Source organism: Microtus oregoni, unplaced genomic scaffold (assembly GCF_018167655.1).
Source record: "Microtus oregoni isolate MIOR12 unplaced genomic scaffold, Mior012 000190F_ref0000421, whole genome shotgun sequence".
NCBI classification, from domain to species: domain Eukaryota; kingdom Metazoa; phylum Chordata; class Mammalia; order Rodentia; family Cricetidae; genus Microtus; species Microtus oregoni.
The window spans coordinates 46,846-57,494 of record NW_024544849.1 but is presented as its reverse complement, the minus strand read 5'-3'; the positions used below and the strand labels follow the sequence as shown (position 1 = coordinate 57,494).

Here is a 10,649-nt window from a genome sequence, read left to right as displayed (position 1 = left end):
AAAACAAATTAAATCCAAGGTAAACAGAAGAAAATATATAATAAAAAGTAGAACATAAAGCAATGGAATTGAATGTAAATAAACAGCAAAGAAAACAAGTCCAAATCCGAGTCTTCGGAAATATCCTCAAGACTACTAAGCCTCTCAATAAGAGAATAAACAGAATCACATGTATCAGGAATGAAAGGAGAGGTATCATTATTGATCTCATGGACAGTAGAGGATAATGATGGAAAACTGTGAACAGCTGTGGCTACAGTTTGATACAGGAAAGGGGCAGATTCTGTGGCTTGCTTTTTATTAAACGGGACATAGAAAAAAAATGATGAGATGTCACTCCCGAGAGTAAGTTATAAAAAGAGACTGTATCTACTATCTTCTCTCTCTCTCTCTCTCTCTCTCTCTCTCTCTCTCTCTCTCTCTCTCTCTCTCTCTCTCGCACACAAACACACACACACGACCACCACCACCACTACCACCACCCACCACACCAGCTGCCATGCTGTGAAGAGACCAAGAAGCCCGTGAACAGATCCACATCACAAGAATAACAACCTGCCAGTCAACACAGAGGTTGACATAGGCTTTCTGAGGCCTGACAACATCTGTGTTGTCATGTGAACCCCCCACCCAACTGAACCTTCAAGGAAACGCTAACCACAGATGAGAGTGCGCTTGAGTTCATCCTCACACACTCAAGCCCGATGCACTGTGACTAAACCATGTCTGGATTCTCTAGTCACAGAAACTGTGCCATTAATTAATGTTTGCCGTGTTGTGTTATGTGTTTGAGACAATTTGTTATTCATCAGTAAATAACTGCTACGTTTTTTAAATTTGGTTTTGGTTTCTCGTTTGTTTTGAGACAGGGTGTCTCTAAGTAGCCCTGGCTAGCTGGGAGCTCATGAGGGCCCACCTGACTCTGTCTCAAGAGCGCTGGAATTAAAGGCCTTCACTCCACACCCAGATGACTACTGCATGTCTTTTCACCAAGAAATCCCACTTAAATGTGTGTGCACAGAGCGGAGCAATTTTTCAAATCCCTTTCCCCATGAGAGCACAGGTTAAAAATGTTGAGCAGGCGTCTATGAGAGGCTAGAAGCAATATTCCCCAGGGGTAGCCTGTTGGGGAAGTCAGACTTCTTGGAGGGTCAAGAAGATTAAACTTGCAAAACAACCATAGGTTGAGCAGAAAACTGCCCTGGAGAAGGACACAAGAAACCATATACTAAGATGGTCATTGAATTCTCATAATCTCACTAGACGGACATGATCCGACTCCAACAGTAGGGAAAGAGATACATAAATTTCATAATTCGTGCAATGGAATTCCTTACCATAGAGTATTCTAGTTATACCATGTTAAGTAATTGATAAAATAGCACTCAGTAGTTCAAATGCATGACTCAGAGCTATGTGTTTCAATATTGTCGAATTTCCAACTATTTCATGAAATTTGAAGATGACTTACCTAATTTAAAATAAAGAAATAATAATGCATAGTGTGTCCAGAAATATACATATGTAGGACCTGGAAAAGAAGTAGAAAAATACAAGCTCTCAAATGGTTCTCCTTTAAGGAAAGAAGTTAAGGGGAATCGGATAATGTCAAAGCTTCAGCTGTAATTTCCTTGTTTCAAAAGTAGAGGGTCTGAAACTTGAAAGAAACCAAAAGTTGCTCAGTCTGTGAGACAGATAAATTCAAATATGTATTTTATACTGTTTTCCTGTTCAAAATAGAGTGTTTCTATTAAAAAATGAATCCTCTTGAGTCCAAAATGCATATACATTAGCCCTGGCTTATTAATTGCACTGGTGAGTCCCCCTATGTCCTTAATTATTTGGAAGTCCGTTTGATCTGTCTGCAGCACAAGCAGTGTGGGTTAAGACTACCGCTACAGCCATCCACTTCCTGGGGTCTTTGTATTCCTAACAGCAACGGCTCCACATATTTTGAAACTGCATTACTTGGTGCTTACATTTTGTGATCATTCTCTCTTGTCCTTTCTGAAACAGCTATTGTGTTCTCTTAGGCACTTTTTACTTTGACTTCTCTATTTGTAGATTAGTGTTGCTACTTTTAATGGAGCAAGCTTGAGCAACCTAGAAAGTTCAAGGTGAGCCTGAGCTACATACATAACGAGACCTTGTCTGACAATAACTACAACTAACCTTTCCCACACCCCACTGTCCCCCCACAAAAAAAAAAGAAGAAAAAGAAGGGAAAAAAATAAATGCTCCAAATTTTGTTTTGTTTGAGACAGTCTCCCTCTTTGTAACGCTGGCTGTCCTGGAAGTCTCTGTATAGACCAGGCTGACCTGGAAAAAATAGAAATCCTCCTGCCTGTGCCTCTGGAGTGCTGGCATCAAAAGCATGAAACACCATGTAGTCTGAATTTGATTTTACGTAGTTACTAGTCCGCACTACACGCTGTTATGTGTGAATTCACTCCCGTTTGTTGTTGCTGTTTTCTCTTTCTACATCCTTTGCTCTTGCTCACCCTCTCCTTGCGTTTTGCCCCTTGTTGGATTTTGCCCCCTTAGCTGGACACAGTATTCGGTTAACAGGAATCACCTGTTTGTATTGTCCCCCTGGAGGTCTTTTGTGGCTCTTCTACCACATGTGTTTCCTGTAAGAGCAAAGCTTCGCTACTGCTGCGAACTCAGGAACTCCACATCGATTGTTCTCAACATCCATTCAATTTAAAGAGTTCAAGAAAGGCTTCTCTGGGCCTTGTTTTGTTTTGATTTTTCGGAGACAGGGTTTCATCTGAATAGTCCTGGCTTTGTTTGTAACTCATTCTGTAGCCCAGCCTGGCCTCAGACTTAGAAAACCACCCGCCTCTGCCTCCCAAGTGCTAGGATTAAAGGTGTGCGCCACCACACTTGGCTAGCTGCGACACTTTAAAATGTGACGCAGTTGACAAAAACGTGAAGCCGTGTTGTGTGTAATGAATTATCTCCTGGATAGTACCAGATTTCACTGCAAACACCTTCAATTTGCCTCAAACACCAGGCTTTTAAAAAATTGACGTTTCTACTGCAACCCTGAATACTGCTTTAGATTTTAATATCCCCAGACAAACCATAACATGTAACATAGGATGTGATATAGTAATATAATTAACTAGCGTCTTAGAATTCATCAGAATCTTCAGGTTTCAGTTTATTAAAGAAAACTGAAGGGAAGGTGGCAAATGTTTGGCATTTGTTAATGCTGTTACAATTCTCGCTGCGTGTGGGGGTCTTTGAAAAATCTGAGCGTTTCAAAGGAAATAACGTTTTGTAGCCCACGGGGATGTGCAGAGGGCAGCAGCCGGCCCCGCCACATCAAGGGGGCGGACTTACGCTGACGTCACAATCACTTCCGCCGCCGCAGTCCCCGCCTGCCCTAGTGCTCTTTAGCGGAGGAGGAGCCGAGACCCTGAGCTGCAGCGGCGGTGGTGGCGTCCGGAGGTCCCACAGCTCTGCTGCTCTGATCGCGCGACTGTCGGGGAAGGTGAGTGCCAGGCAGCCTGCTGCAGTAGCCCGGACGGGTGGGCAAGGGTTTCCGAGTGGGCACGGGCAGAATCCCAATGACCCCTTTGCGGGTTCGTCTTGGGCGCGGGGTGGGGCGGAGGGGACTTAACCACATGCCGAGGCCCATGGCCTCTTTGGGGACCGCATCCCTTTCTGTCCAGCTCCTGCCTTCCGTTATGGCCTCAGCCCGAATGGCCTTTATGGCTGTTTGAGAGAGGGCTGGTGGTCGCGGCCCTCTGCCACTCCTACCTGTCTCTCCTTGCAATGCTCTTGGCCTCTTTGCAGAGCACTCTCTGGCCTTTCTTCCCCCATTTTGCTGCTGTTTTGTCTAATGGCACATGGCTAAAAATTTTAGGTACAAAATGTGCCCACGAAAAGAATTATTACAAGATAAACAATATTCTCAGGGAAAATCAGGGTTCCTACACGAAACGCTTTTCTTTCTTTTGACCTGCCACATTGATTTGGGTCTGCCCTTTGAGCTGATAACGTATTTCTGTCTCTTATTATGACATTGCACCCCCTCTTCTGTGTCGCACACACGCGCGTGCGCGTACACAGACGCAGGCACACACGCGCGCACCCGCACATACACACACACACACACACAACACACGAACGCAAGCACGCACACACAAACCTATGCAGTCTAGTCCCTGTCCCTGCATCCTCAAGGTTCCAGCGAGCTCCTCTGCGCATGCGCAAACAGGCTAACGCACACCCTCTCGCACACCCTCTGGTTCCTTCCTCTCCCCTCACCTACCTCCTACCTCTAGAATCTTCCCTCTCCTCCTCCTCTGACCCATGTTTGAGTACATATTCTCTCTCTCTCTCTCTCTCTCTCTCTCTCTCTCTCTCTTTCTCTCTTTCTCTCTCTCTCCCCTCCCTTCCTGTCCCTCTCTCTCCTCTCCCCCTCCCTCCCCTTCTACCCCCCCCCCCCCAGAAATGGCCTCCATCTTCCCTGTCTGCTATATACACACATGTAAAGAAGTCTTCATCCTTCTACTGCTTGCCTTACACACATGTCCACGCAGGAAGCTGGCTCACACACTCTTCTCAAATGTTCTTTTCTCCTATTCTCTGTCTGCTCTATACTGCACCTTCCTGTTTGCCATATTAACATAGGCCAGCATTCTTTGGTCGCTGGCCTTGCTAGTCCATCCGTCGCATACATCTTCTGGGCTTTTTTCCTGCCTGCTGTTTCCTCCCACGTTGACTCTTAGACACTTTCCTCATTGCTATAAATGCCCTTTCACTTCCTTGCCTGTGACATGCAGGCTTCCCTCTATAGTTCCAGCTGCCAGACGGAACAGGAGCGGAACAGGAGCACTGACCCTCCCCTTTCTGTCAGGCTGACAGCCTTCCCCTCTGAAGATGCCCCACCCATTCCTGTCACTTTCCTACCCACAAGCACCCACCCACTCCAGAAATCCCTGCATTGTACGATTGCTGGCTCCCTATCCACCTGTCTCTCTCCTGACAGACGCTGGCACTTGTGCATACACAGTGAACTATATTTTCAGTTCTGTTCTAAATCGTATTCCTTCTCAATATCTGCAGTTCTCAGAACACCCCCCCCCCCAAAAAAAAACCAACCTCGAAGCAGGCTCTAGTCTTCCCATATTTCCACAGCACATCTACATTCTGAGCACTCAGTCACTCCCCTCCCCCCACCCCGACTCACACACTTACACATATTCTGTCCTATTCTCCACTAAAGTCTGGCTTTCTTGTGGACCCAGCCTTATAATCATTTTACAAACATTACACATGTGTTCCAGGTCTACATCAGACAGTCACTGGAATGCTACCTCAGGCCTTAGAAGACAGTGAAACTAATGTTAAAGGGCCCTTATCCCTGTACCTGCCTACTGAAGGAAAATTAGATCTCTTTTAGTTCTGAACTGGGAGCGAGAGCCTTTGCACCTGCGGCCCAGCTCTGTTGGAAACTCTTGAGTCAGCCATGGGTCAGGAATCTAGCAAGCCTGTTCGGCCCAAATCAGCAGGAGGGTATCAATCTGGTGCAGACAGGGGTTATGGAAGGAGGCATGCTTATGTCAGTTTCAGGCAACCCACAAGCCAGCAGGACCGGATTGCCAGCCCGAGAAGGACAACATCCGAAGTCCCAATGCACAGATCAGCCCCCAATCAAACCAAGAGGAGCCGCTCACCATTTGCCAGCACACGCCGTCGTTGGGATGACACCGAGAGCTCAGGAGCCAACATGAATGTTGGGAATGAGAATTATTCCAGGTATCCTCCAAGAGAGTACAGGGCCTCAGGGAGCCGAAGAGGATTGGCTTATGGACACATTGACACTTTGGGGGCGCGTGATAGTGAGGAGGAGGGGGCTGGGCCTGTTAACCGACTGCCAGTACGAGGGAAAACTGGCAAGTTTAAGGCTGATCCAGAGAAGGGGGCAAGGTCTCCTCGCTTCTCTGGTCCTCGCCGCCGCCGCCGTAATGCGAAAGAGGAGCGTGGCAAGGTAGACCCACCCCCTGCTACACGGTGCTCTGGTACCAGAGCTGAGTTCTTGAAGCAGAATGGCATGGCCTCTCAGATGGCCTCTGCTGAAGGCAGGGCAGCTGCAAAGGGTAGCAACAATGTGGAGAGAGGGAGGCAGAATGTACCTGCACGTCCTAGCAGGGCTCCTGTGAGTATTTGTGGTGGGGGGGGAGCCACCGCAAAGAGCGCAGAGGAACCAGTGGTGAGACCAAAAATCCGGAATGTGGCGACTCCCAGCTGCATGAAACCAAAAGTATTTTTTGATACTGATGATGATGACGATGTACCACACAGTACTCCCAGGTGGAGAGATGCTGCCAATGCTGATGCTGAGGGAGCCCGTGCAGAGGCCCTCCCAAGAAGAGGCCGAAGTGAGGGGGCAGGCAGCTCCTCTGAGCTGAAGTATCCTGAAGACAAGAAGGATAACAGGAGTGGGCAGGCGAAAGCAGAGAAAGTGTCCAGACGGCGGCGAACCATGGCTGACCGTGACTTCTGGGCATACTCTGATGATTACTACAGGTACTATGAAGACGACTCTGACAGTGAGAAAGAATGGATGTCTGCTCTGCACTGGAAGTATCGAAGCCAGGAACAACCCCAGTCTTCCAGTGGGGAAAGCTGGGAGCCTCTGCCAGGAAGGGAAGAACTCCCTCAGCAAGCTCAAGGGAGTGTGAACACCAGCGGAGCTGGGAGCCTTGCCAGTACCAGTGTTGGCAGCAATGGCAGTGGCTATCCCGAAGAAGTACAAGAACCGTCTCTTCAGGAAGAAGAGCAGGCCTCTCTGGAAGAAGGAGAAATTCCTTGGCTCCGGTACAATGAGAATGAAAGCAGCAGTGAGGGGGAGAACGAATCCAGCCACGAGCTGATACAGCCTGCGATGTTCATGCTGGATGGCAACAACAACCTGGAAGATGATTCCAGTGTGAGCGAAGACCTAGAAGTGGACTGGAGCCTGTTTGATGGCTTTGCGGATGGGATGGGGGTGGCGGAGGCCATCTCCTACGTGGATCCGCAGTTCCTCACCTACATGGCCCTTGAAGAGCGCCTGGCCCAGGCGATGGAGACTGCCCTTGCTCACCTGGAGTCTCTCGCCGTTGATGTCGAAGTGGCTAACCCACCCGCAAGCAAGGAGAGCATTGATGCACTTCCTGAGATCCTGGTCACCGAAGATCATGGTGCCGTGGGCCAGGAAATGTGCTGTCCTATCTGCTGCAGTGAATATGTGAAGGGGGAGGTGGCAACCGAGCTGCCGTGCCACCACTATTTCCACAAGCCGTGCGTGTCCATCTGGCTTCAGAAGTCCGGCACCTGCCCCGTGTGCCGCTGCATGTTCCCTCCCCCACTGTAAAGGCCATGGCCCGCCACTCTTAGCCTGGCTAATTCCCTATCTAACACCCACAATACTACAGGAGCCCGCTTTCAAAATTAACACTGGCAATGAAATCTGTCGGTCAGTTACACTAAACTTGTTGATTCCTTGTGATTATTTCCAATGTGAAAATGGTTGCGTGCAATTACATTTAAAAATCATTCTTTCATTTAGAAGGTAGAAAAGGGAAACTAAACTTTCTAAATGCTACTTGAGATTGCAGCAAGAACATAAATTTTCTAACCTGAAAGTTGAAACAAATCATATTTGTTCTGTAGACTCTGTTACTCTTACTTGTTGATGTCAAGTTTATCTGTTAAATACGTTGGAAAGAAAAAGATCACTTTTGTTGCATGTTATGGGTTAATGTTCCTGTATTTGCAGTGGTGTAAAAGCTTATTAAAGTTCTCCTTTTGGTTTGGCACAGTACACTGGCATCGTTTGGGCTTTGTCTGAAACGGTGTTACCAGGTAACTATAAATTCTTCTCAGCTCTAGAAAAACTGTCGTTTTCACTAGAAATTCTCATCAGAACACCAAAGACCTTTAAGATACAGGAATAAGGTATGTGATTATGTTCTGTGTGGAAAAGATTGACTAGAGAGAGAAAAAGGAGAGAGAAAATACCCACAAAGAAACGGGTAAAAATAAATCCAAACTGTGGGGGTGAACAAGTTCGAATCACCTTTGAGAAGATGGAAACTCGCAGAATGGGTAAAAAAAAAAAAAGATCTGAATGCCAGTTACACATCTTAACATAGTGACACAAATAGGGACACCCCAACAGAGTGCTGCAGGACAGCCACGGCAAATTCATTTAACAGCTGGCCATGGTTCTTCACATCCATCTCTAGGATAGAACTCAGACACAAGTGAATTCCTCACACCCTATTTCCCTTCATTCAGCCACAGAGGTAAGCACTACCGAGAAAATGGTGTGAACTCCTTCTCTCTATCTCTAGACGTATATACTCTGTGTGTGTGTGTGTGTGTGTGTGTGTGTGTGTGTCCCCATAAACAGCTGGGTTTGTTTCTAAACTGGACGTAGTTGGTGGAATGTATGCTCTCGTTTTGCAGCTTGACTTTTTCACTCCCATGTTCTTTTTTTTTTTTTTGCATTTGATACATTAACCCTTTTGGTAGATGTTTAGATTCTCACCAGCACTGAATATAATAGAAATACCCCTTTGTGCATGTGTGTGTTTGTCTAGCAGTAAGTACAAGGGAATGAAAGATCAGCGTGCCATAGTTTGAGCATCTTTACCAAGTAGATAGTGTCAAATTGCTGTCTTGAGTGACTGTACTGCTATTTCTACCAACAGTTTTGGGAGGATACTCGTCGTAACTCCAAAAGCCTGGGTGGTGTTAGTCTTCAGCCCTTCAGCCTCACTGGGATTCCGTGACGGGTCAATGAATACACCAGAGAAACATGCTCTGTTCTTTAGAAAACAATAGTTTGTCTTCCTGATCACATCTAGTTTCAGCTCAGAAGAGGACACAAGCAGTTGATCCGCATTTGCACCTGCAGCTTGAGCAGTGTGCTAGCAGCAGGCGGTCAGCTGTACCCAGTCTCTTGATGGTTGGGTAGGTCTGGAATTAAAGCTATGCAATGGTTGCAGGTTTTATCAGGTACTGACAAAGATGTCCATGACATAATGTTATTAAGGAAGAAAGGAAAGCATGACAAAGAACAGTATGTAGAGGCTTTAGAGGCTTAATGGAAAGCCTCACCATGCCAAAAGAGAGGACCAGTGGGATGACTCGGGCTTAGAGCAATTACTGCTCTTGCTGAGGACCCAGGTTTGATTTATAACACCTACATGGTGGTTCAAAATCATCTCTAACTCCAGTTCCAAGGGATCCGATGCCGACTGTACACCAAGCACGCATGTGGTACACACTCATACATTCAGACAAATCACACATAGGTACTAGCTGGTAGTCATCATAAAGAAAAAAATAGCCATACGCTTACAGAAATGTCTTCTCCCACTTAAGAGAAGCCTTTTTTTTTTTTTTTTTTTTTTTTTTTTGCTGCAGCTGCTCAGGCTGAGACCTACAGCTTCCTTCTTCATTGGTCTTTCTCGGCCTTAGCCCAATATAGGGCTCTTTTGGTGGGTTCTGGTGGTTTGCCACGAACCTTTTCTATGCCCTGAGTGGTACCACATGAAAGTATTTTAGGAGCACCCTTGGTATCCTTCCCATGGTATAACAGTGACCCACATTTCCAATTTAGGCAGAATGAGTCAGTTCAAGAGAGGGGATGCTGGCCGGTGCCAGAGGGCCCCTACTGGCTGGAGAAATACACCACTGCAGTCTGGGTAGAGACTCCAGACCTGTGCCTCTAGGGCCCTGAGCAGCTTCAGACTCAAGTGGAGAGCACCAGCCAAGGGTGCTGTTCGGAGGCCTTGAAGTCCGGAGTGGGATGTGAGGACCAGGAGCCCAGAAGTGTTTGCTGTGGTGGTGATGTCAGAAGCAAAAATGACAGTTTGGGGCCACAGTAGTGATGCACGATTAATAAAAACTCAGGGTCAGAAACTGGGGTTCAACCTAAAGGTGTGAAAAGCAAAACAGCCAGCCACTGGCTCTTAACTCGACCTCAGTCTGAAATGGTGATTCTGCCTCCAGGAATCTCAGAAGGAGACTGTCCCTGAGAGCTGTCTTCCCCTGTCGTATATTCCTCTCCAGGGCTGGGATTAAAGGCATGAACCACCTGATTTCTATGGCAACCAGTGTGGCTACTGACATGAAGGGTGCACATTTATGGCTACTGGGATTAAAAGTGTGTGTTACCATAACCTGGTCTGTAAGGCTGACCGGTGGGGCTGTTTCACTCTCAGATCCTCAGGCAGGCTTTATTAAAATACAATTGAAATGTCACTACACAGTAGTTTGGGATCCTTGGTGATGATGCAGCAGGCTACCAGCTCTACTGGCAGGCTGTGTCTGTCTATCTGTCTGTCTGTACTGTTCCTCAGACTTGCGTGCAGATGACAACACATTGCCCACTATGCCCCATCCTCGGACAGTCCTCACCCAGAGGAAGGGAGTAAGCTGGGTCGTGGAGCCCCTGAGCCACCTTTCCAAATGCCATGGCATTTGCATCTGCTGACTGGTGGCACTTTGTGAGCTCGCATGTACTCCCCCATTCCAGTTTTCTGTCTCTACACTTCACTATCCCAAGAGGTTCTCTGAACCCCACCGCCTCAAGCCCCCTCCATACATTGATTTCCCTGGCCCCGGCTGTTAATCCCAGA

At 47.2% G+C, this 10,649-nt stretch overlaps 1 protein-coding gene across 2 annotated transcripts; it reads left to right on the top strand.

Annotated features, from left to right (window-relative positions):
- The first annotated feature begins 3,371 nt into the window (after positions 1-3,371).
- LOC121445433 (E3 ubiquitin-protein ligase Praja-1-like) lies at positions 3,372-7,816 on the top strand. Of its 2 annotated transcripts, none has more exons than XM_041647572.1 (2): positions 3,372-3,499; positions 5,581-7,816. In XM_041647572.1, the coding sequence occupies exon 2, from the start codon at positions 5,648-5,650 to the stop codon at positions 7,370-7,372; it is 1,725 nt and encodes a 574-aa protein (XP_041503506.1). In that variant the 5' UTR covers positions 3,372-3,499; positions 5,581-5,647; the 3' UTR covers positions 7,373-7,816. The 2 variants fall into 2 exon arrangements, with proteins under 2 accessions (XP_041503506.1, XP_041503504.1); XM_041647570.1 differs by having other exon boundaries at positions 3,395-3,499; positions 5,301-7,816.
- The last annotated feature ends 2,833 nt before the right edge of the window (positions 7,817-10,649 follow it).

Excerpts from the sequence above, each read along its gene's own strand:
- LOC121445433 (XM_041647570.1), top strand. The coding sequence starts at position 5,483 with ATGGGTCAGGAATCTAGCAAGCCTGTTCGGCCCAAATCAGCAGGAGGG.